The sequence below is a fragment of the Ochotona princeps genome, chromosome 8 (assembly GCF_030435755.1).
Source record: "Ochotona princeps isolate mOchPri1 chromosome 8, mOchPri1.hap1, whole genome shotgun sequence".
Classification (NCBI taxonomy): domain Eukaryota; kingdom Metazoa; phylum Chordata; class Mammalia; order Lagomorpha; family Ochotonidae; genus Ochotona; species Ochotona princeps.
The window spans coordinates 69,490,491-69,516,760 of record NC_080839.1 but is presented as its reverse complement, the minus strand read 5'-3'; the positions used below and the strand labels follow the sequence as shown (position 1 = coordinate 69,516,760).

The 26,270-nt window shown below is 42.6% G+C and overlaps 1 protein-coding gene across 1 annotated transcript in view; it reads right to left on the bottom strand.

Annotated features, from left to right (window-relative positions):
• The window catches only part of WDR35 (WD repeat domain 35), a 60,390-nt gene extending 37,471 nt beyond the window's left edge, over nt 1-22,919 (bottom strand). The window contains exons 1-9 of the mRNA XM_004582617.4: nt 22,762-22,919; nt 21,948-22,065; nt 15,957-16,028; nt 14,533-14,625; nt 12,518-12,646; nt 9,667-9,800; nt 8,617-8,782; nt 7,778-7,923; nt 2,121-2,246 (exon numbers count right to left, since the gene is read on the bottom strand). Coding sequence (XP_004582674.2) covers nt 2,121-2,246; nt 7,778-7,923; nt 8,617-8,782; nt 9,667-9,800; nt 12,518-12,646; nt 14,533-14,625; nt 15,957-16,028; nt 21,948-22,065; nt 22,762-22,785 — 1,008 coding nt within the window. The 5' untranslated portion in view covers nt 22,786-22,919. The remainder of the gene's footprint in view (nt 1-2,120; nt 2,247-7,777; nt 7,924-8,616; nt 8,783-9,666; nt 9,801-12,517; nt 12,647-14,532; nt 14,626-15,956; nt 16,029-21,947; nt 22,066-22,761) is intronic.
• Between the last annotated feature and the right edge of the window lie 3,351 nt (nt 22,920-26,270).

The window sequence follows — 26,270 nt, the reverse complement described above, 5'->3', positions numbered from 1 at the left end:
TGGCACTAGCTTTTCCATAATGCACTTTTTCTATTCCAGAGTTCACTTTGGATTTATTATATTCAGTCATCATATCTCCTTTACCTCTTCTGGATGGCAGTGGTTTCTTGGTCTTTCCCTGTTTCTGATGGTCTTGACAAGTTGGGGATGTAGTACAATGTCCCTCTATTGGGACTTCTCTATTTTCTCTGATCAGACTGGGATTACCATGTTTTGACACTAACTTTGCTCACTTGTCTTTCACTCAAGCTAGGGAAATGGGGCTCTGCTCTATCTGCTGGGGAAAGTGGTGTACAAGTAACTGGAACACTTCTACAGGAGATATGCTTCTTCTCTCCCTCCCATTTATGCACTTAAACTATTTATATCACCATTGATCTCAGATATTTTATAATTTGGGTTACAACAAAACATTTCATCATTTCTTCTATTCCTCAAACTCTTCTAGTTTTGGCCACTGGGAGTAATTTTCAGTTGTCTGCCCAAGTCTTATCATGCTCCTTTCCTTCTGTTATCTGGACACATCTTTACTTTCCACCACTACAAGCTGCTCCAGGCTTATCCCTGCTTTTCCCTGCCATACACCTGGAATCAACCTTTTATCCAAGGTGCTAGGTTGGTCCCCCAAAAATTAAATATATGGGGCCAAAGTTGGCTTAGTAAGCTAATCTTGTGCCTGCAAGAAATGGCATCCCAATGGCACAGTGCTTCGTGTTGTAACTGCTCCACTTCCAACCCAGCTTTCTGCTTATTGTCTGGGAAGGCACTGAAGGATGGTCCAATGCTTTGGACCCTTACACCCATGTGGGAAGCCAGGAAGAAGTTCTTGGATCCAAGCTTTGGATCAGCTCAGCTCTGGCTGTTGGCAGGCATCTGGGGAGTGAACCAGCAGGTGCAAGACCTCTCTCTCTTTCTCTTTCTCTTTCTCTCTCTCTCTCTTCCCCCTCCCCTTTACATAAAAATCTGTATTCCAAATACAAATCAATAAATATTTTTAAAAATAAATATGTAAGATTTTTCTTTTAACACATAGTTTACCAGAATAACTTCATATTTCAGAACTTGGTTTGGGTCAAATGTTAAATTTAAGATAAAATATTGATTGGATATTGTGTTGCTTATTCTCCATTTGCCCCTCTGGTCCACTCTCTGCTCTACTCCACTTTGCTCTGACATCGGAAAGTTGATTTTTATGCATTTGTACCTTCTGGTTCTCAGTTGGATTTAGCCAGTAGAAAATATCAGAGACAAGTGTCTGGCGTAGCAGCTAAGACACCACCGGGAATCCCCAAATCCCATAGGATAACTTCTGTGTTTGGGTCCCAGCTGTGCTTCCAATTCCAGTTCCGTCAACACACACACTGCAGGCAGTCAACGATGATTCAAGTGTGGAGTCCCTGACACTCACAGCAGACATCTAGATTCAGTTCCCAGTTCTAGGCTTCACTCTGGCCCATTCTCATGGAACAGCTCGCTCTCGTGCGCTCTCTCTCTCACCTTCAGTCTGGCCCATTCCCATGTTACAGGTCTCTCTCTCTCTCTCTCAAATCAATAACAAAATAAACAAATAAACCAAACAGAAAACACCAGCAGATGGAGATACCAGGGAGCGGTTATTCCCACAGCCTTCTGCCTAGCAGTTGACTGTGTCCCTGCAGGGCGGAAGCTCTTCCTGTACAGCCACAATGCTCAGGGCTTGCAGGAACATTACTCCCTTAAGTTGCCTTTCAGGCCCAGGGTTGGTGTTGGCATCTCACTGCTCACCTTTCATCCCTTGCTCTGCCCCTCAGCCTTGCCTCTCCTCTGTAACAAGCCCTTCATCACAATCTCTTCAGTTGCTCCTTTGAGTGTGCCATCTGTTTCCTGCTGAGATCCTGACTCTTGGAATAAAGCATTACAGCAACTTTTATTAATTCTGAAGTGTTCACACACACAAGCCTCCCTTTCAGTTCCAGTAAACAAAGTCAGCAATATACTTTTTTATTTCTAATTTTGATGATCTTTACATAGTTGATGAGGCTCAAAGGGTCAAGGGCTACAGGAAAGTGGGTAAGAGCAATATAGTTTGAGATAAAACAAAATTATTTTAAAACTATTTTTAAATTGCTCTTAATACGCACCTTATAATCAGGTCGAATATTTGCAAAGTATATGTAGGAGTCAACAGCAAGTGCGATTTTCAGTCCACCTCCTTCCCAAGACAGAGCAGACATCTGCTTTCCAGGAACTTTCAAAGTACCCAGATGCTGGGGGAAATAATCACATATAACCGAAAGTGTCACAATTAACTCAAATACCAACTACCACGACCTCACAGAAACCAAAAGTAGCCTGAAAATTATTTTAGGAAAGGTTGCTACTCATTTCAAAATGATTTCTCTTGAATTTTTATAATGGCAAGCATGCATTTTTTTAGGACAAACTGACAAACTATTTCCAAAGAATTCAATATTAAATGTCACAAAACCTAAGATGCCATAGATCTAAATACACATCTTTATTCTTATACCTCTAAGGAAAAAACATATTGCTAATAAAAATATGCTAACCTTGATTATAAGATGCACTCCACTTTCAGAGTTGAAAATTTTTTTTCTTTTTAGAGTTAATGGAATTCTGCAACAGTAAACTCCATCCTGATGTCCAGCCCCTCACTGACTCCCCCATGACCTGCTTACCCCTCTGCTCTCCACACTTGCTCTTTGCTCGGCTGGACTGTGGTAACGGCTTCCTAGCTTCAACTCTGACCTCTGAGCCTTTCCCTCATTCTTAGGTTCTACCCCCAAATTCAATCTCTGCTCTGCTGTCACATTTCATCTTTCCAGGACACAAATCTGATCACATCCTTCCCTACTTTATAAATTTAGATAATTTTTAAAAATCAATTGTGTACACCATCTCATTCTTTAATTTCGCAAAACCTTTTACTTATCTGAGCCAAAATTACATTCTTAGGCTTAAACACTATTTGGCCATAATTACCATGTGCTCACTCGCAAGGGAACTCCGGTGCTTCCCTGCCCCTGGCCCATATAATGCCTCTTTGACGTGAAATCCCTGTCAGCCCATCCCCCACCCCACCCTCAGGTCCCATGTCCACACAGGGCACTCCCAGCCATCCCTCATGACACAATGCAAACACTGACCCTTGGGGAGTCCTGCCTTCTTCCCTACCCTGTGGTTCCAGAGAACTAGAGAGAGCTCCTGGACCTCGTCCTTTAGTAGGTTACTTGATAAATAAGTATTCAAGCATGTCTATTAAGTAAACAACCTGTGCATTCAATAATGAGGGATCTTGAACAACTTAATGGAAATGTATATTACCAAAAAACTAGCCACAAATTTCAAAATATCATTGCATGGCATTTTTCTACAAACCTTTTTTTTTAATTGGAAAGTCAGATATACAGAAAGGAGGAGAGACACAGAGGAAGCTCTTCCATCTGCTGATTCACTCCCCAAGCGGCCGCAATGGCCGGAGCTGCACTGATCTGAAACTAGGAGCCTGGAGCCTCTTCCGGGTCTCCCAGGTGGGTGCAGGGAACCAAGTTTTGGGGCCATCCCCAACTGCTTTTCCAGGCCACAGGCAGTTGAGCTGGATGGGAAGCTGAGCTGTTGGACATGAACTGGCACCCAATGGGATCCCAGCAAGTGCAACATGAGGACTTTAGCCACTACGCTACCACACCGAGCCCTCTACAAACTTTTTAAAGTGTCCTTTATTCAAATTCATTTCTTCATAAACTAATATAATGTGTTTATGACTGAGTTAATGAGTGAATACACTTTTAATATCACTTTTTAAAAATTTTTAATCCATAGCACTTATTTGACAGAACAGTATAATCCCAAAATTTTCAATAAACTGTACTAAAATCCCTTGTTCTTAGTGAGATAAATTCTATAGTCAAATTTTAATTTCTTTTCATTGGAAAGTCAGATTTACAGAGAGAAGGAGAGACAGAGAGAAAGATCATCCAACCACTGGTTCATTCCCCCACTGACCACAACGGCCGGAGCTATGCCAGGATACAAACCGGCACCCAAATGGGATCCATGCAAGGCAAAGACTTTAGCCACTAGGTTACTGCACCAGGCCCTATAGTCAAATTTTAAGTTCCTATGGTCTTGAATATTGATTCCCTCCTAAACTGAAATTCAATTACCACTGTAACTGTGTTAAGAAGTGGAACATGGGCCCGGCGGCGTGGTCTAGCGGCTAAAGTCCTCGCCTTGAAAGCCCCGGGATCCCATATGGGCGCCGGTTCTAATCCCGGCAGCTCCACTTCCCATCCAGCTCCCTGCCTGTGGCCTGGGAAAGCAGTTGAGGACGGCCCAATGCATTGGGACACTGCACCCGCGTGGGAGACCCGGAAGAGGTTCCAGGTTCCCGGCTTCGGATCGGCGCGCATCGGCCCGTTGCGGCTCACTTGGGGAGTGAAACATCGGACGGAAGATCTTCCTCTCTGTCTCTCCTCTGTATATATCTGGCTGTAATAAAAATGAATAAATCTTTAAAAAAAAAAAAAAAAAAGAAGTGGAACATGAGGCCCAAAGTGGTGGGATCCCATATGGGCGCCGGTTGGTGTACCGGCTGCTCCACTTTCCTTCCAGCTCCCTGCTTGTGGCCTGGGAAAGCAGGAGAGGATGGGAGTACCCTTGGGATCCTGTACCCGCATGGGAGACTCGGAGGAGGTTCCTGGCTCCTGGCCTCAGATTAGCACAGCTCTGGCCATTGCTGAATCATCGGACAGAAGATCTTCCTCTCTTCCTCTCTGTATATCTGACTTTGCAATACAAAAATTAAAAAAAAAAAAAAAATATATATATATATATATATATATTTTTTTTTTTTTTTTTTTTTAAATGGAGCATGTAGAAGTGATTATGCTCGCCCTCCTTGCAGGCTTCCTGCTGCTAGGAAAGCGTGACTCCACGAGCCCTTATGTTTCTCTGTCCTCGGCCGGCCGGGTGATGGCTCAGCCAAGGCCTGCAGCGGCTGCCTCTGTCCTCATCCCGGATTGCTCAGCCTGCAGAACTGTGAGTCAGTATGTTTCTGTTAATCATAAATTGTTCAGTCTTTGGTGTTCTGTTATAGCAGCACACAGAGAACTAAGACAAATGATTAAACCATTTAGCCAAGGACCCAGTGGGGGGGAAAAAAACACATACACAAGGCTGTAACGTTAGGGCGCGGGGATCCTATCTATCTGAACCAAAGGGGAACAAGCCAGTTGTTACAACAGCACTCCTGGTGTTAACCCATCCACAGCAGGAAGAAAATAAGGCCATCTCCAACTGTAAACCAGCCAGGTGCTGACAACAGCAAGGGAAGCCAACTGAATTAAGTAGGCATTTCACAAAATGCAAAGCCCTAAAGTAGCCTTTCCTTGCTGCTAAAAGTGTTTAATCTTCACAACAACATCACGTTGTGCCTATTTCAGAAAATAAACAAAATGAGTCTCAAAAGTTAGGCAATGTCTCCAAGTGAAACCAAGTTGAACGGGAGTTGTGGCCAGGCTGACCTGGCTGCAAGCCCCACGTGCTGTTAGCCCCTCCACGGCCAAGACCACATGCAAACCCCAGGAGACCCAAAGCCTCCAAACAAAAAGAAAACTAACTCTTCCTGGAGTTTTTCTTAAGCTCAGACCTTTAGATAACTTTCTTCCAACTCTCTTCTCCATTTCGACAATAACAAGATAAATCTCTCATATAGTCACTCACTCAGAAAAGACCGAGGTTACTGTGCCCTACGGAACCAGGCTACACACCTTACTACAGATGGAGTTAATCCCACTGATGTTTTATTTTAACACTTAACACATAATTTTGTAAAATTTTTTAAAATAGTCTTTTAGAACCCACGTTTTTCTACTCTCAGAAAGCTGAATGAACTATTCAAAATAACGAGGCAAAACAAAATGATGAATAAGCCAATATGACCAACAAAAAGAACCACAAAAGAATGTGAATTAAGGAGGCTACATACATAGAAATAATTAGAATTCATATTTCATATTCTTAGCTGTTTATGAACCTTGTTTATGAACCTCTGATTTGGATTTTCTTTGGCTTTTGCTCCTGTGGAAACACTGTTAGCTGATGACGTATAAAGAGCACCTACTGTCTGCAGCATATTCTCCTGGGTCACTGAGTTACTGATTCAAACACATCGGTAACACTATGACTTACCCTTACAGACGACTACAACATTCAGATAACTGGGACAGGCTTGTATGCAAGCTAAAACACACACTACTGTGTCTGTGATGTGTTTATAAAAACAAACAGGGACAAAATAGAGCTTGGATTTAGAAAATCAGATATGCAAAAAAATTTTTTAAACAAAAAAAAAAAGATAAAATCAGATATGCAAAAATATATTATAATTAACTATTAAGCGCATCATTCTCTAAATTCTTTACAATTTATCAACTCTATTTGACAGATTCTATTGCTGCTTCATAAAATTCCCTTCTAAAGCTAAATTTATTAATAATATCATTGAGGGCCCAGTATGACGTCTTAGTGGCCAAATCCTCACCTTGCAAGCACCAGAATCCCATATGGACACAGGTTCATGTCCTGGGTGTGTCACTTCCCATCCAGCTCCTTGTCTGGGACAGCAGTAGAGGATGGCCCAAAGCCTTTGGACCCTGCATCCACATGGGAATCCCAGAAAAGACTTCTGGCTCCTGGCTTCAGATCAGCTAATCACAGCCACTGTGGCCATTTGGGGAGTGAACCAGAGGACGAAGCTCTTTCTCTATATATGTCCTCTCCGGATATCTGCCTTTCCAATAAAAGTAAATAAATCTTTAATAATAATATTGATAAAGATAAACAGGGTAATTAAAATTTATGGATAATATATATTGAAAAAAAAACTGGATTTCAATTTTTTTGCACCAAGATAAATTCATCTTTCAGTTCTATTTTTCCAAATCCTTTTTGAAGTACTTCCATATTTTTAAAAAATATTTATGTAAGTTGAAAAAGCAGAGTTCCATAGAGAAAAGGACAGAGAGATCTTCCATCCACTGGTTCACTTCCTAAATGAACGCAAAGACTGCAGCGGAGCCAATCCGAAGTCAGGAGCTTCTTCCAGGCCTCCCACGTGAGTGCAGGGGCCCATGGGCTTGAGCCATTATCTACTGCTTTCCAAATCATAAGTAGGGAGCTGGGTCAGAAATTGAGCAGCCAGGACTGGAACTCATACCCACATTGGATATTAGCACCACAGGTGAAGGCTTAGCCTACTACACAACGTGTGTCAGCCCCAGTACTGCTCTGTATTAACATATAAGATTAGTTGAGACTAGTTTCATAATAATATTGATTACTTCACAACAAATAAAAACTTATAAATTTGACAACTATGTTTAACATCTAAGTGTACTTAAAATACCATTAAAATCAGAAAATTAATTTAAAACAACTATGTTACTTAAGAAATTACTCAAAAAAACACCAACTGTGAAAAGAAATATAATCAAATTATAAAAAAAAAACTGAAAATGTTACTTAAAGTAATTTCCATGTCAAACTTCATATATCCTAATGACTGCCTAATAAATTCTATGATAAAAAAGAATGCTTAGAATGTAAAGCTGTTATTCAAACATGCATTTACTCTTATCGCTAACATTTAATATCTCGCCATTATTGAAAATGTCCCTGAAAGAAAATGTGACAAGTTTATGCCTTCTCCCCTATTCTTTCACCCCTAGCTAACTCACGCATCTTTAAATGGAAAGAGAAATGTTTCAACTTCTACCTCTCCAAAGGGTGTGTAGAACTGCACGATGTTTACATCTTTATCTTGGGTGACTGCCTTCTGGGTGCCCGCCACAGCCAGCACACTGCCAATATGGTTCCACTGGATGCTTACCACATACATGCCAGCATCAATCAAAACAGGGTCTGTTCAACAAGAAAACGGGGGGGTGGGAGTTACAGAAACACTGAGCTAGTGGTTTCTTTAGAAAAAAAAAAAAAACAAAGTTTTATTTATTCTGTATTAGAAAGGCAGATTTATAGAGAGAAAGATCTTAAATCTGCTGGTTCACTTCCCAAAAGGCCACAGCGGTAGGTGAAGAGCAGATCTGAAGCCAGGAGCTTCTTCTGGGTCTCCCACAGGGGTGCAGGATCCCAAGGATTTGGGTCATCCTCAACTGCTTTCCCAGGCCACAAGCAGGGAGCTGGATGGGAAGTGGAGCAGCCGGGATCCATATGAGACGTTGCCGCTTGTAGGCACAGCATTAGCCAATTGAGCCATCGCACCAGACACGTGCTATGGTTTCAATATTTGTTTCCCACTATCCTTCCAATCCAGGAATGTAGTCCTCAAAATGTTATGTTAAACAAGGTAACTAACAGGATGGAAGCAACTCAGATATGAAGTTAGAGGCAGGGCCTTTAGGGTGTGACCAGACTGGATCAGATCATCAGACTGAAGCCCCCATTGCAGCTAGCCAGACCCCGCCTAGCCAGGGCACTCCCTGTCTGCTGCCAGGTGGCACTCATCTGACAGCAACAACGCCATCTAGAGGCCAAACTAATGAGGCCAGCCTGATGCTGGTACTGGACCTACAAAGCAACAAACAAGTTACTTACTTGGGTCATTCTGATGTCGCATTATCTGGCACCTTCCATTGTCAAAACAAATAGCGAGGCAAGGGCAACCGGGCTCCACATATCCTTCTGTTCCATGGTACCAATGAATTCCAGCAATACTGATCGCTCCAGTAACATTTACCAAACAATTCAGCTTCATTTTCACCTACATAAAATCGGTTAGATTAGATGGTCTACCCTTTACAACAAAAGAGAGTAATGTATAAAGGATCAAATAATCCAATCACCTTTATCATTACACATTTTACTGACACACTGCACCCCCAAAATCTGCACTAATACTATATGTAAATTTAAAATAAACACTTTTTTTAAAAAAACACCAGGTCGCAACTTCAAGTTTAATCACTTACTAGTTTACCAACCCTGGATAAATCATTTCACCTAAGCCTATATTTTCCCTATGTGTAAAATGAAGAATAATAATTTTTTAAAGACCCAGCAAACTTTTGTGAGACTTAATGACTAAAGGAATATGAAACTACTACAACAACAGCAGAGTCCAAAGTATTCTACTTCTGCCAGCGAGTGCACTTCTGTGACATCCTGACCTGCGCTAAATACAACACTGAGTTACCAACAGAGCAGAGACGCCGCACAGCGAGCTCTGGCAAAGTCCACCCTCTCTGAGGAAGTCTCCCACTCGTTTCATGAACGACCTCACCGTGGCTAGCCTCAGCCATCAATTCTGGCCTCACGTGCCAGGAGCCACTGATGAAACGTGACGTGCCATCACGCTCACCAGTTCTCCGCCTCGATGCACTGACAGCCTGTCCTTTCCAGCCACCGGACAATCCACTAAAAGCTCCACTCTCACGTGTTACATTAATTTGCCTTTATGAAACTCAGGCATTTTTAAGCAGAAGAAAAAACAATTTTAGTGATTGGAAAAAAAAAAGAACCAGAACTGAAGACTTTACCAGTACAAGCCATCACAATAAATATAAATAAATAAATAAATGTATAGATGTACAGAAAGATGTGATATAGTAAAATTATATAAATAAAACTAATGAATATTATACTTACTATAAAATTGCCTTGATTATCATAAACATGTATTTCCCCATTTGCCATCCCAAAAAGCAAGACTTTGCTATCCGTAGACCACGCAACATGGCACAGCTGTATGCCCTTCAGATCTTTGCCCCAAATACGATTCCCTAAAAGAAAATATGAACTTGATTATAAAACCTCAAAGTTACAATTCTGCAACTAATACTGTCAAAATCTTTGTTTCCCTAAAAGCTTTCATATTTTTTTCAGCATGCATACAGTTACTCAATTTATCTGGTCAATAAATGTTTATTGAGTTCCTATATGAGTTAAGTACCCCACAAGGCATATGAAATAGTTGCTATTTCAACCTTTTTGCCTTTTCTTCCAAATTGTGTTGCACATTTCACTCCCAATTAGCAGACATGCCCATCTTCTGCTTACAAAAAAAAAAATCAAAACATCTCAAAAAAAGAAATTCCTGGTTCACATGTTCATTCAGAATATAACTGAATCCATGCTTACCATTTCTGCCTTTAACACAAAGCAAGAAGAATCTCCCCAGTTCCCTAAGCTCTCCACCCCTCCTCTGACCTACCCCAACCAGCTTGAAAAGATTTCCTTCTACAGCTTCTTCTCATTTTCCCTCCTGTTACATTCATCTCTCTAGGCCCTTTCTTGCAAGCCTTCTGTTCCTCTTCAAAACTATCTCAAAACAAACAAAACCTTCAATCCTAAATTGTCCTTCTGACTACAAACCAATTCCTAGAATTCCTTTCCCAACGTGAAAGGGTTGTTTACACCAACAATTTCCACTTCAACTCCCATTAACCCTTAACCTAGCCATTGAGCTGCCTTTATGGGGGTCCCCAACTGCCTGTTCTTAGAGCCAACTAATACTTTTTCCTAACCAGCCTCTCCTTGACACTTTCTAGGATCCAAGGAGCCCCTGTATTATTTTATCTCTAGGACTCCTACTTCTCAGTATCCTTTTATGGAATTCTCTTTCTTCAATGCTGCTACTCTTACCTCTACAGATGGCCTTAGGTCTATTCCAATATTTTAAATTCTGCAAAGGCGGGGGATTCCCACACCCATTCCTCAGACCAGTATTCCCGATTTGCGGAAATACATACCTAACAATTGCCCAGCTACACTTACTTGGAGGGTCTCTGACATGACAAAATCAACATGTCCAAAATAGAACCTTACCTCAAAACCTACCTCCACATTCCCACTTCTGTGAGGGGCACCTCCATCCATACGGTTGTCAAAACCAAAACCATGAATGTCACCAGACACTACCACCTTTCCGTTCCTAACATAATCAATAACAAGGTCCTATCTATTCTACCTCCCAAGGATCTTCCGAATCTACTCACCTCCATTTCCTTGTCATATCCCTAATATAGGCCGCTATCTACCCTCATCTCATAGCACTTTCCTGATTCACCTGCTGCCTAGCCTTCCTTTCTCCACTGTTCACATTGCACTCACTGAGATGTTTCTAAATAATCAATCTGATCATGTTGATCCCATTCTTAAAAATCTTCACTGGCTTCCCAATGCCCTGAGAGTCACCTCCATACTCCTTACCTTAAATCACCATCTGCATCAACTGGCTTCTGTTTGTAACTCTAATTCGTTACACTCAACGGTTCTCAATTTAAACCAATTGTTTTAAATATCCCAAACAGGCCTCTCCAAGTTCAATCTCTCTGGATCTCCTTAAATTCTATTTCTTGGGCCCAGTGTGGTAGTCTAGTGGCTGAAGTCCTCGCCTTGCATGGGTTGGGATCCCATATGGATGGCAGTTCTAATCTCAGCAGCCCCACTTCCTATCTAGCTCCCTGATTGTAGCCTGGGAAAGTAGAGGAGAACACCCCAAAGCCTTGGGACCCTGCTCGGATCCTACTTGGAAGAGGCTCCTGGCTCCAGGCTTTGGATTGGCACAGCTCCAGCTGTTGAGGCCACTTGAGGAGTGAATCATCGGATGGATGATCTTCTTCTCTGTCTCTCTTCCTCTTCATATATCTGACTTTCCAATAAAGGTAAAATACTAAAAAAATTCTTTTAAAAAATTAAATTCCTTAGGTATGAGACATTCTACGCACTGGCCAACCTTGTGGCTAAATGCACAGACATCACTTTCTCCAGGAAACCTTGCCTGATACATCTAGGTCTGCATTAGGTGGAACATCCACATGTTCCTGTATTTTGCCTGGCTTTGCACTGAGCCCAGGGTGTTAGAGTTGTTTCTTATCTATCTCTTCTGGAATACTTAGAACTCTAGTATCCTCAGTTCCTAAAACTGCGGCTGTCACTGTAGAGGCTCTCAGAAAAACAGCTGACCGCATGAAGTCACACCCCCCCCTAAGCAAAAAAGAAAATCACGTTAAAGTAAAGTATTTCTCTATAGACACAGCATGACATCCAACAAAGCTGCAAGGCTCGCCGCAGACTCAGATGGAGCTACACACTAGAATTTGCAAGTCAGGTTTTAAGGCAATAAAATAGAACATGCTGAGTTCTACTAAAAATAATCAGACTTCCAATTTCATACTCTTTTCGAAACAAAAGTTTAAATATTTATATAGTCTAACCAGTATACATTATTTTAATAGGCAGACACATTTATAACCATGCTGAAAGTAAATTCATTTTTTTCAGTGCCATTGTAGAAAATCAGATCTTTTTTTCTTCAATGAACTAAAAAAAACCAATGGCTAGGACCAAAAGCCGATTCTTGAATGTTATCAAAGTGCACATCAATAGCGTCTGTCAATTTTTTAATCAGAACCCTAACATATGATAATTAACTTGAAACTCTAGTGAATAAGCGCCAGCCCAGCATCGGGCTGAGTTCCTGTACTGCACGCATTACCGTCCACCGAGCCGACTATCACGGCCCCGTCCTCGTAGACGATGCAGATCTTCTGCCCGTCAGCATTCCAGCTCATACTTCGAACCACTGATTTGTTTCGATTGTTGATCATCTCCTCGTACCAGGAGCCTATTTTCACAAGTTCAAAGAGTTATAAGTCAAAACTTTCACATCTATAAGGCAGTACTTAGGACATGAAAACATATCACAAAGTACACTGTGGGATAAACAATCATAAAGTTTTTTACAGCCTGAGACATTAAACTATAAAATTTTTGAACTCAACATACAAAAAAAAATTAAATATAGACTTAGGCTCAAACTAATAATTGCTTCAGAGACTGCTGCAGAAAATATAAGTAATACCCATCCTTTTCTTTCAATTAAAAATAAAACTTCTGGGGCTGGCAGGATGGCTCAATTGGCTAAGTGCTCCACCTACAAGCGCTAGCATCCTGTATGTGTACCGGTTCATGTCCCGGCTGCTCCACTTCCCTTCCAGCTCTCTGCTTCTGGCCTGGGAAAGCAGTGGAGAATGGCCTAAAGCCTTGGGGCCCTGCACCCATGTGGGAGAGCCAGAGGAGGCTCTTGACTCCTGGCTTCAGATGGGTTCAAATTTGGTCACTGTGGCTATTTAGGAAGTAAACCAGCAGATTGAAAATTGTTCTCTCTATTTCTCCTTCTCTCTGTGAATCTGCCTTTCCAATTAAAAAAAAAAAAAAAAAACCTTCTAGAGCTAGCATTGTTGCACATCAGGTTATGTGACGCACAATCCCTTGTGAGTTCCAGCTGTTCTACTTCCAACTCAGGTTCCTTCCCATGCCCCTGCCACGCATGCAAGGGGACTGGCATGAAGTTCCTAGCTCCTGGCTTTGGTCTGGCCCAACTGTAGCTGTTTTGTTCACTTGGGGAAATGGAGGTAGTTGGGGGTCCCTTTCATCTCTTTCTCTCCCACTCTCCCCTCCCCCACGTCTCTCTCTGTCACTTTGCCTTTCAAATAAACTAAAAAAAATAAAAAACTAAAAACAAAAACTTCAATTATTTCTGAAAAACAAACAAAAAACCTTGATTTTTCTGTAAGTCTAACTTTTCCCACTTGAACAACATACTTCAAACCATAACGAAAAAAAAAAAACAGCATGACAACTATACAAGGCTGTGCAAATCCTCCACTGATTACAAGCATATCAAATACAGCACATTAGGGGGAAACCCAAAGCATGACTGACAAAACTGTAAACAGCTCGTATTACAATAGTGACATGCATCACTAATACTGAATGACAAAAATATTCCAGCTGCACATGGGCTGGAATGAGATGTGAATTGTTTTGTAACAGAAACACGCTAGAGGCAAAATACAGGGATGTTTTGTTTTTACATTTTTTAAAGGTTTTATCATTCTCTGATATAAAAAGTCAGGCATATAGGCAAGGAAATAGTCACATAATTTGGGACGAGGAGAACATATCCCAGTATTGTGAGTTATTTTTCTGGTAACGATGATGTAGCCAAATTAATCCTTCTCTTGTACTCTAATGTGAACAAGAGGCACAAATTGTGAGCCGGCAGTCAGAGCTGAACTAGAACCTGCATCCGCAAAAGAAAGCTAACTGGTCCAACAAATTAGGGTGTCAGATTTCTGCATAAACACATAAATTTATTTTGGTGTCACCAAAATAAATTGGTGGCAGTCACCAACCACACAGATGAATTCTTATTGGGAATCTAATGGGAGAAGAGAGGAAGCATTTACAAGTAGAAATCACTCTTCTACTACCGACCGTGCTCATTTTGGAGCTGGTCAGCAGTCACCTGGTTCACTTTCTCAACGCAGTGTCATCAAAGCAAAGAAGAGAAAAACAGGCTGTAGTCAAACCAGAAATATCATTGGGCAGTGAGGATCCACGCCTGCTGCTGGGCAAGAGGGCCTGTTTCAGGGATGTTATTTCCCCAGCCCAACCCAGGGATCCAGACTCCAATCTTTGAAAGCTTAAATAGTGACCTTAACGCACCTTTATATAACATCCACACAATGATAAGCCCATTTTGATCACTAGTAGTCAATTTCTGATACTGCTCATTCCATGTGACAACTTGAACACAACCTAAAATATAAAACAATTTTGAGACTTTAAGAAGACCATAACTAATTTTAGAATTATATTTTTACATACATAAACATCAAAACAATGTTAAAATCATTATGGTCCCTGTGAAACTGAACAGTCTTTAAATATCACTTAACAAACTTGGAGGAGGGGCCAGTGCTGGGACACAGTAGATTAACCCAGCACCCCACTTCTAAATGCTAACTTCAGTTCCAAGTTCCTGGTGCTCCACTTCAAAGTCAGCTCTCTGCTAACACACCTGGGAAGCAGCAGAGGATGGCTCAAGTGTTCCATGCTGCCCACGAGCGAGAACAGAGTGGAGTTCGACCTGGGCTTTGGCCTGACCCATCTTTGGCTACTGGGGTCATTTCAGGAGTGAATCAGTAAGTGGAAGATCTCTTTCATCTTTCTCTCTCCTCCCTCTATCACTTTGTCTTTCAAATAAATAAATAAATCCTTTTTTTAATGTATAGTTCCTGATATCACTAATTTGCTACATAACGTATAATAGCACTTTTCAAATTTACCTGTTTCATCCTGCAGACAGCTGTCACAGCCTGCTGTAAGAGCTGTCACATGTCTATGCAATCACAGAACCAAATGCAAACATGATTTACCCAACTGGCCTCTCTCTGCCTCACAAGGGTAACGACGTCCACAGAACACCATCTGAAGTACTTGTCTGGGTTCTATTTTTTTTTTCTATATGTCTTGATACTTCTCTACCTCTCCACCCCATTTTTTTTTACTCTATTAGTATGCTCTTCCGTGTATATTACACCTCTAAGTTCAATGAATAAGCGATTTACTTTTTTTTCCAAAATACTTTGATGTACATTTCCTAATATTAATAACACTTTACATATAACAAATTAGGAAATTTAACATAGACACACTATTATTATCTACCATACAGTTCATATTAAAATTATCAGCAGTCCAAATAGCATCCTCTGGAGATACTGATTTTCTCTTTCATGATCCAATCCAGAATCATACAGTGCATTCAGCTGTCAGGGCTCGTTAGCCCTTTATTTGGAACCACAGGACAGAGTACAGGAAGATTATATATGCAACTTTCATAGCATATGACAGTGTTTTTCATAAGCAAGAGCTAACACTTTTAGACTTGTTTAATCATATAAAGATTTGTTTAATCATGCAAAAAGTATTGAATGAGTCTAGACCACATGAATTATAGCTCGCTAAAAATGGTTATTTTAACATCATAATGTCAAACATTGATAATATTGCAATAAGTAAAAGGCCTCTAAGTACCTAAGCAAAACGCCATTCAAAGATGATTTTAATAAGGATGTGCAACTTACCGCTGTGACCTTCAAGAGTCTGATTCATGGAAAGGCTGCTAGGGGCTGCAAGACCCTTCAGTTTTGCATCATCTAGAAACAAAACACAATATAAAGTATTATGATACATATGTAAAAGTAACCAATTATAAGATTTTGACATTCCTGGAGGGTAGGTTTTGTTTGTTTGTTTGTTTGTTTTGGCTAATCCTGGTAGATAATACAGACTGAATATTCCCAAACCAGACTTCTGATTTTGGTAATCTGCATATGCATAATGACAGATCTTTGAGATGAGACCCAAATCTAAGCATAACATTCCTGTATGTCTCACCTATACCCATCATACATACAGTCCAGAGATAATTTTATACATTTTTTTAAAGATTTATTCATTTTTATTACAAAGTCAGATGTACAGAGAGGAGGAGAAACAGAGAGGAAGATCTTCTGTCCGATGGTTCACTCCCCAAGTGAACGCAATGGCCAGTGCTGCAGCGATCTGAAGTCAGGAGCCTGGAACTTCCTCCAGGTCTCCCACACGAGTGCAGGGTCCCAAGGCCTTGGGCCGTCCTCGACTGCTTTCCCAGGCCACAAGCAGGGAGCTGAATGGGAAGTGGGGCTGCTGGGATTAGAACTGGCACCCATATGGGATCCTGGTGCGTTCAAGGCGAGGACTTTAGCCACCAGACCACCACGCTGGGAATTTTATACATTTTAAAAAATATGTCTACTTATTTATTTGAAAGGTAAAGCAACTGAAAGAAAAAAAGAGATGAAGATGGAAAAAGAGAGATGTTGTGCCCCCTGGTCCATTCCCCAAAAGCTCACCTGCTGTGACCACGTAGGTCTCCCAAGCGGGTGTTGGGGACTCAAGCACTTGAGCAATGGCCTGCTGCCTTCCTAGGTGCGCAACAGCAGGGAGCTGGAGCAGTAGCAGAGCAGCCAGGACTTGAACCAGATACGTCAATTTTATGTGTTTCAAGTAGCATATACACTCACCTTATATAATACTTTAAATAATTGTGTACAAGAAACACAGTTTCTGTATCACAGCTGAGGGGGCCTTTTTTCACTGGGAAACACAGTCACAACTGGCTTCGAAGCCTGGCTGCTGTGGGCATTTGGGAAATGAACCGAAAGAGAGAAGACCTCTCTCCATTTGTCCATCTCGTTCTCTCTCCCTCTCCTTCTTGCTCTTTCATGTGTCTCTCTGCCTTTCAAATAAGATGAAAATAAATTAATGGAAAAACTGAAGAGATGTGCTGAAAGCGGAGATGAATTAAGGAAGTTATTTGGAAGATCAAGAGCTTAATTTTGGGAGTGGGTGCTTGGCACAATTGTCAATCTCACAGCACAGTGCCTGGTCTGAGTCCTTGCTATTCTACTTCCAATCCAGCCTCCTGTAAACAAATCCAGGGAGGCCATGACTGACGGCTCAAGCACTTGGGTCTCCGCTGCCCACATGGTAGACCCAGGGCACGTTCCAAGATCCTGGCTTCAGCCTGCCTCAGCCTCTGGCTGTCACGGGCATTCAGGGAGGAAACCAATAGAAGGAAGATCACTCTCCATGGTTTCCCTCCCTGTCTGTGTCTTTCAAATAAAAATCACAATAAATAAATAACAATCTCTAAGGCAAAGAGTCCCATTTGGGTCACAGCATGAGATGCCTCAGAGAGATTCCAGTAGAAATCTGAAAACGTGGGCGTGGGCTGACTTACAGAGCATCTCTCCATAGACAGCATTTAAAGTCACAGGAATGACAGAGAAAACCAGACAGCAAACAGGGACAGATAGAAGCCAAGACGTCAGGAATTCCGATAATTACAAGCGGTGACTCCAGTGCAGAATGGGGCCTAGCAGGGAGGAAGAGGAAGGGGAAATAACATGTTTAGACACAGCAGTAACTGAAAGGATCTGGCTCCTCCTGTCTTGAAAAACAACATTCAAAATGCAAGAAAAGGTCAGAAGAGAGATAAAAATAACCTTCCAAAAGTCACTGATGAGGGAGCACTCAGCACAGGAATTGGTGAGGCAGATTACAGTACAGGAATATAATGCGATACTAACTCTCTACTAAACGGTACATGGGTGATTTGCTGATGTAGAGCATTTGTGCAGTGGTAATAGCTTAACTAATGCATGTTAGCAAAGCTACAAAACAACATGTTTAGCATGCACAGTGCTTGGTAAGTAGTAGGTATGTAATACGTGGGGGTCATTACAGGAAGGATCTGCTACCCCATCACCGTTATTACTTTGACCTGGTGAGAATTCCCCCAGCCACATTTCTCATAATTATCTCTCTCAGCATGATTCACCATCGTTACTAAGTTCCAGAACAAATCACTTATGCCATGTCCCAAATCGCCCGTGGTTCCTGCTCACTGAGTCCAACGAGCACTCTACCCATGACTCACCAAAAGTGCCTGGTGGGAGAGCAAAAGGTTTTTGGGAAGCCTGTCCTCTGGTACAGTGGGTTAAGACATCTCCTATGGGGCCTGGCGGCGTGGCCTAGCGGCTAAAGTCCTCGCCTTGAATGTGCCAGGATCCCATATGGGAGCCAGTTCTAATCCCGGCTGCTCCTCACTTCCCATTCAGCTCCCTGCTTGTGGCCTGGCAAAGCAGTCGAGAACAGCCCAAAGCTTTGGGACCCTGCACCCGTGTGGGAGACCCAGAAGAGGCTTCTGGCTCCTGACTTCAGATCGGCACAGCACCGGCCATTGTGGTCACTTGGGGAGTGAACCATCGGACAGAAGATCTTCTTCTCTGTCTCTCCTCCTCTCTGTACATCTGACTTTGTAATAAAAACAAAATAAATCTTAAAAAAGAGAGAGAGAGACATATCCTACGGTACCTGCATTCCATATCAGAAAACCAGTTTGAGATCTGGCTGCTCAATTTCCAATTCAGTTCCCTGCCAATGCACCTGAAAAAGTAACAGAAGATGACCCAAGTACTTTGGGACCCAGCCATACACACAGGACACCGACTGGAGTTCCTCGCTCCTGGCTTCAACCAGCCCAGTACAAAGTACTGTAACCGTTTGGGGAGTGAGCCAGCACATGAAAGATCTTTCTTTTGCTATCATAGTGCTTTTCAATAAGATAAATTTAAGAGAAAAGCAAAAGCAAAAACAAGAAAACCCATCAGGTGCTGGCATGGTGGCACAGAATGCTAATTCTCAGTGTGCGGTACAGGCATCCTGTGTGGACACTGGTTAATGTCAGCTGCTCCACTTTATTTTTTTTTTTAAAGATTTATTCATTTTTATTACAGCCAGATATACACAGAGGAGGAGAGATAGAGAGGAAGATCTTCCGTCCGATGATTCACTCCCCAAGTGAGCGCAACAGCTGGTGCTGCGCCGATCCAAAGCCAGGAACCAGGAACCTCCTCCGGGTCTCCCACATGGGTGCAGGGTCCCAAAGCATTGGGCCATCCTCGACTGCTTTCCCAGGCCACAAGCAGGGAGCTGGATGGGAAGTGGAGCTGCCGGGATTAGAACCGGCGCCCATATGGGATCCTGGGGCGTTCAAGGCGAGGACTTTAGCCTCTAGGCCACACCGCCAGGCCCAGCTGCTCCACTTTAGATCCAGATTCCTACTAATGTCCTGGAAAAGCATCGGAGGATGGTGCAAGTCCTCAGGACTCTACACCCATCTAGGGAACCCAGAAACTCCTGGCTTCTGGCTTCAGATCAGCCCCAATCCAGCCATTACAGCCATTTGGGGAGTGAATCAGTAGATGAAAAATCTGTCTCTTCTCTCTCTGTAATTCTGATTCTCAAGTAAAACAAATAAATCCATTAAAAATACCTTCAATGTTAAATAAGATTCACATATTTTTTCCTGTAACTAAAACTTACCATAGATTTTGTATAAAACAAGTACCTAATACACACATAGGAACATCTTCATTGTGGAGATTTGCCCCTGACCCAGACCACCAGATGCCCAAGAGACCCTGAACATCATACGTTCTTGGCAGACTTCCTGCAGAGACTGCAGGCCATCATGCTGGTTAAACGTGCCTGGAGAAGTGTGATGTCTTCATCATCTTTTTTTTTTTTTTTTGAGTGACTGTGGCCTAAATATATCTGAGTACAGGGCCCGGCGGCGTGGCCTAGAGGCTAAAGTCCTCGCCTTAAAAGCCCCGGGATCCCATATGGGCGCTGGTTCTAATCCCAGCAGCTCCACTTCCCATCCAGCTCCCTGCTTGTGGCCTAGGAAAGCAGTTGAGGACGGCCCAATGCATTGGGACACTGCACCTGCGTGGGAGACCCGGAAGAGGTTCCAGGTTCCCGGCTTTGGATCGGCGCACACTGGCCCGTTGCAGCTCACTTGGGGAGTGAATCATTGGACGGAAGATCTTCCTCTCTGTCTCTCCTCCTCTGTGTATATCTGGCTGTAATAAAATGAATAAATCTTTAAAAATATATATATATATCTGAGTACAAAGTTCTATTAGATTCCTTTTTCTGGTGAGATGTGTTTGTTCACCGGTATTGATTCCTGTAACTCATGTTTACATATCCTGTTGCCAGAGACTGGTGACTGTTTTCCAAATCCCTTGTGATCTCTTGTTAGAGTAGCTTGCATGCTACTCTTCAGTGAACTCGTAACTTTCATCTGCCTGCGTGCCCTACAAAAATTATAGCATAAGTTACCCAGCGTAACTCAATAAAGTGTGCACTGGTTCATCTTGCCTCGGCATCCCGTCTCTCAGCATGGTCGTCACACCTCAAGTCCCAGTCCCCACTAGAGGGACCCCCGAGACCTTATAAATATCCAAGAAACACAGCAGAGAAAGTTTGGATTTAATACAGTTAAGAAAACTATGGTATTGAGGTTCTGAACTACAAAAACATCAAAAGCCAAACTTTACTTGGTACTTACATCATCCAATCTTGTCTTTTATTTCATATCTTTAATCCAATACATCCAAGAAAATATTCTCTTTTTTGCCTATGCTGTCCATGACCCTCAGCAAAGTAAAGAAACAAGGACTTAAAAGTCCTTGTTTAAGTCCCAACTCCCCCTTTACAGGTTGTGTGATCACAGGTCAGTCATTAACTACATAAGAGCCCCAATTTTCTTTCCAGTAAAATCTAATGAAATTGTGAAGTTAAAACATCCAGTATGGAGAAACAGTCAAGAAATGGTCATGACTGCTACCACAGCCAAAGTGACAAGGCAGTGGTTCTCAAAGTGTGGTCTGAGGACCAGCAACACAGCATCACTAGAAAGGCAAAGTCTTAGGCCTCATCCCAAGTCTACTTGAACAAACTTCCTCTGCTGAGTCTTATGCCCAGTAAAGCTTCGGGGGCAAGGATGCCAGGGTCCCAAGGCTCATGCAGCTGAACTCCTCACTTCACAGAAGCCAGGAACTGAAGTTTGCAGGCATCCAGTGGCCTGCTCAAAATCACTCAGCAGCCTCATGGCAGAGCACAGAACACCGTCCCACCCTCCTTAGCCCTCCTCCACACTGCGCAAGGGAGTACCTGGACCCCCAGATTGGAACCACAATGGGCAACCTGAGAAGTATAAAACCTGCTATGGTTTCAGAGGACTCGTCAAGAAATGAAGCCACAAAGAAGCTCATTCACAAAAATGTTAAGCACATTCCATCGTCTGTTCTTGCACACCAGGTGCATGGCCATGACCACACCCGACAGCTAACAGATGCTAACATGTTTACTGCACTTCTAGCCACTCAGGGCAACAATGAGATTTATGCCAGACAATATAACCACTCTGTTTTCTTTCATGCTTTTCTGTATTCCATCAGTAACTTAAGCAAGAGCCATGTAACCCTTACTTACACTTAACATCGTCTGAACTTTACTGCACAAACACTTCACAAAAAACATCATGGGATGTTCAGGTTTTCATTCCTTTTAAAGGAAATCAGAACTCTGTAACTGACAAATACTCTGATCAAATTTCACAATGCCAGTGGCACCAACCAATTTCCTGCCAGCCTCCAGCATTTGGGCCCGCACTCACATACCCGTCTGTGTCTCCAATTTCAAAACTTTGACTAATCCATCTTCACCCCCGCAGGCTATGAATCCTTGATCCTTGTTCCAGGATATACACTTCAACTTGACGTTGTTAGGAATGGCAATCTGTAAAGGCAACCACAGCCAACTTTTCACCAGAGAGATCTAGAAGTCTGCTAGAGATGAAGATGGGGGGAAAAATCTTGCAGGGAGAAAAAAGCCTGGCTTTGCAAAAAAAAAAAAAAAAAAAAATGAACATGGCCACGGTCCACTGAGCTACCCTGCCTCTTCCGACAGGGGAAGTGGAAAGAAACATGCTCACAAGGATCTGGCCGGGGAGCAGAGGCAGCCCACGGGAGGGTGTCGCGGGATGGGGTTTAGAAATGGTACTGACAGGGCGAAATTGCTTCCATCCGTTTGTTTCTTTCCCCACACAAAATGTAGACCACTTTTTTTTTCTCTTGCCTAGCGGCCCACAATGAATCCAAGAATTTAAATCGCCCGCATCTGCAACAAGTGGAGGAGGGAGGCGAGGGCAGCACCTGGCCGGTGACTCGTCCTGCTGACCACCCACCGGGACCTAGCCAGGGGCAGGAGAGTCCGGCCGGAGGGCTGAGCCCCCGACAGGGACCAGCTGCGGCTCTGGGACCCACAAGGGGAGGTCCAAGGTTGGACGCGGCTGGAAGCTTGGCACAGGGATGGCGAGGCTGCTAGGAGGGTTGGGGGGTCGGGAGACTCCAAGGCTTGGTGGGAAGGATGCGGGAATCGCCTGCAACCAGCCGGAAGGGAGGGAAAAGCGAGGGCGCCCGCTGGAAAACTCACTTTCTTGCTCAGGTAGAAGAACATCCTGGGAACCTCAGGAGGATGACGGCCACCGCCTAGGCCCGCCGCAGCAAATGCAGGTCTATGTCTCCAGGCGCCAGGACCAGCGCCTCGGAGAAACTCCCGTCGCCCTGGCAACCGCCGCCACTCGGCCGCATCCGGGGCGGCGAGGGACACTTCCGGTGTCTCCCTGGAGTCCGACTCCGGGCGTTGTGCGCCTGCGCAGACGTCGGTGGGTCTTGGAGCCACGGGACCTGAGGTGCGAGTGGCTGCCGGGGCGGGTCCCCTCGCCTCTAGACATTTTTCGTTTCTGCCAGGGCTGCTCGGCGATCTGCCATTGCCGGCCATGCGACCTCCCAGCCTCCCGCGGGGCGTCGTGAGCTGTCGGAGACCGTGAGGAGGCGAGGCGCTCATCTCGGCGAGGTTCTGGGCATCGTTCTGGAAGCCCCACCATCCCTCACTCCTGAGGAGTCGCTCACTGTACTAAGTGGGCTAGACCTGGCCGCCGACCCCGGGGAGAACAGGCATGCGTTTTCAGACCTTGCTCGCAGAAGCTTCCGTAGCAATTTGGGATTAGAACACTTTGTTTATTCTTTAGGGAATTTTTTTTAAACTTTATATGGGATTTTTCTTTTCTCGTTAAGTAAGCTGCTTCCGCAGCCCCAGTCATCCTTACAAAGGAATACGCAGGACTATAAGTAAGGAATAGCCTCCCACTTGAAAATATTTCAGCTCTTCAGTAATTTCTTACCTTGTTTGCATATTCTAGGTCTTTCTCTTCCTCCTCTTGTTTCCGCATTCTCTTTTGTTCTTTTTAGAAGCCTGAGAGGTTCTTAGTAAAGTTTGTGGTTGGCACTGTTGATCTGCAGCAGTGTAAGCTAGCCTGTCACTTGGCATCTTTCCCCATCTCAAGCGATCTTCAAATCTCTTGACCTGGGTCTGTGGCCTCCCCACCGATCTGGGATTGAGCATGGTCCCTCTGCTTCTCCAGTGAAATCTGTTCTGCCACCCTGCAGTGCCTTTCCTGGGCTGCCCTGGGTCAAGGAAGCCAGTATGCTCTGTGCTGCCCAGAGAGCCTTCTGCCACGCCCTGCTCCCCTGACGTCTAATAGCCTCTGCCCTCCCTCACCCTGTGAGGGCCAAATCCCAAACCTGCCAGGCGAGTGACATCTTTGTGTTTCCAGCACTTACCTGTAAATACCTAAGACACCTGTTCGTAGGCTTCCCGCACTGTCAGCGCAGGACTTCTAGTTAGCTGGTCAGATGTCACTAGGTGAAGCTAGCCAGGCGCATCTCTCCCTGCTTGTACATGAGCTCTCGTTTGTCCCTTGCATTCCACCACTTCTCTGATACAGTAATATATTGTATTATTCTAAGATTTATTTATTTTTATTGGAAAGGCAGATCTACGGAGAGAAGGAGATGCAGAAAGATCTTCCATCCACTGTTTCACTCCACAAGTGGCTACAGGGTCAGAGCCGAGTCAATCTGAAGCCAGGAGCCAAGAGCCTCTTCCAGGTCCCCCATGCGGGTAAGGGTCCCAAGGCTTTGGGCCGTCCTCGACTGCTTTCCCAGGCCACAAGCAGGGAGCTGGATGGGGAGTGGAGCACCCGGGACATGAACCAGCACTCCTATGGGATCCCAGGCTTGCAAGGTGAGGATTTAGCCGCTGGGCTGCCACTCTCGGCCCACAGTAATATATATTACTGATTCTGTGTTCAAATAAGTTTGGAAAATAATATTTTAACTCTAGCTCATACCCTGAAAAAATTTTGAAACGTGGTAACAAAAATTTCACAGAATACACACTGCCTTGTTTTGTTTATTTTTCATTTCTTCTTTAAATATATATATATATTTGAAGTTTACATCTACAGGTTATGCTTGCCTTTCAAGATTTACATTAATTAAAATTCATTTTAAAATTTTTATGTTAGTCTCTCTTCTACAATATACATATACAATTAAAATATTTATTTAACCCAAACTTACATTTTTAACATCAGGATGATGATTTAAATTATAGGAAGAGTCTCCATAATCTCTCCTTCGACAACAAATGGCTACATATTCAAAACAATGAGTAATTCTATTTAATTTAAGGAAACAGGCTTAACAAAACTTATATGTCACCAAAAAGCAAATATGACAACAATGTATAAAGATAGTAACTTTTATTAAAGACCATACAAACCAAGGACACAATTTAAAGGACTGTTTTGTTCCAAAAGTTAGAGGTATCAGATATAAGTCAGAATGGCTTATCACTGACGTTTCAAAGGTAACATTAAATTTTATTGCTTGTTACAGAAACTTTATAAATACACAATTTTATTAATAAGGCAAATTGATCAAAATAGATTTGTAGATTTTGTCATTTTTAAAAGCTTAAACCCTAAATTCATACTAATGCTGTTCGCATCTACATTTCTAAGACCTGAATGAATTAAAAATGGCATGTAATGTTCATTGGTCTTGTTATCCACTTTTGGATATGCATATTGCAATTGTTTCATCACAACTTCAATAATGCGCAAAAGCCTAAAAAGTATTAAAAGAAACATTTCTAAATTATATTCATTTCAATGTAATTATATGAGTCTCTTCATGTATAATTTCTATTCTCAGTAATTAAACTGGTTCATATTATAAATACTGTCAAGAGAAAACAGATCTAAAGTCTCCATGGTGAAGATGTTTATCTTACTAATATAAACATTTAAAAATTAAATGGCTCAATTAGTAGATAAAGAAAGAGACACTAAACTTTTTACCCTCTTTCCTTCCAAACATTTCACAGTTGTAGCACCGAGACATTAAGGTTTGCTCTTAATAAAGAGTTTACTTGCTTGGAAAAAGGACACTGGTTTTCAGAAGATGCTCATACTATGTATCCAGTAATTTTCAAGCATTTATAAAAGCAAATTATTAGCAGGAACACTGAAGAGAAGGAGTGCTGAGCGTACCACTCACTCCACATTTCCAGATGAAACTTTTGAGCAATTTAACGATGCATTTGTCCATATTCATTTCCTTGCAACTTCTCCAAGATGCCATCCAGTGGGTAGTTGTTAAGGCAACACTATTTATCATTAGAGGTTATAAAACATAAATAACAATTGCAAAAACTTCAAAATAAAAGTTAACATCCTATTGTAAGCGGGGGAAAAAGAGCAAGACTTTCTCACTGCTGGCGTAACTTAATCTGAAACTTAAAATTCTAATTTTGAGAGCTCGATAAAATTAAACCACAGCAGTGACTTCAGATGTTTTTGCTCCTATTTAGCTCTACAATGGTTCTGGAGGTCAGTGGAACAGAAAATCTGGAAATTAGTACAATCAGGTATTTTTAGTGTTGTTCTTTAATGGATAAAACTTCAAATGATATGTAAAATGTGATGATGTGGCCTAAATATTTGTAGCTATAAGATAATTTCTGAAAGGGTTTGAACACTGAGGGCAAATTTTCTTAATCTCTGTGTTCTCAGTATTGTTTGGAAATTATATTTT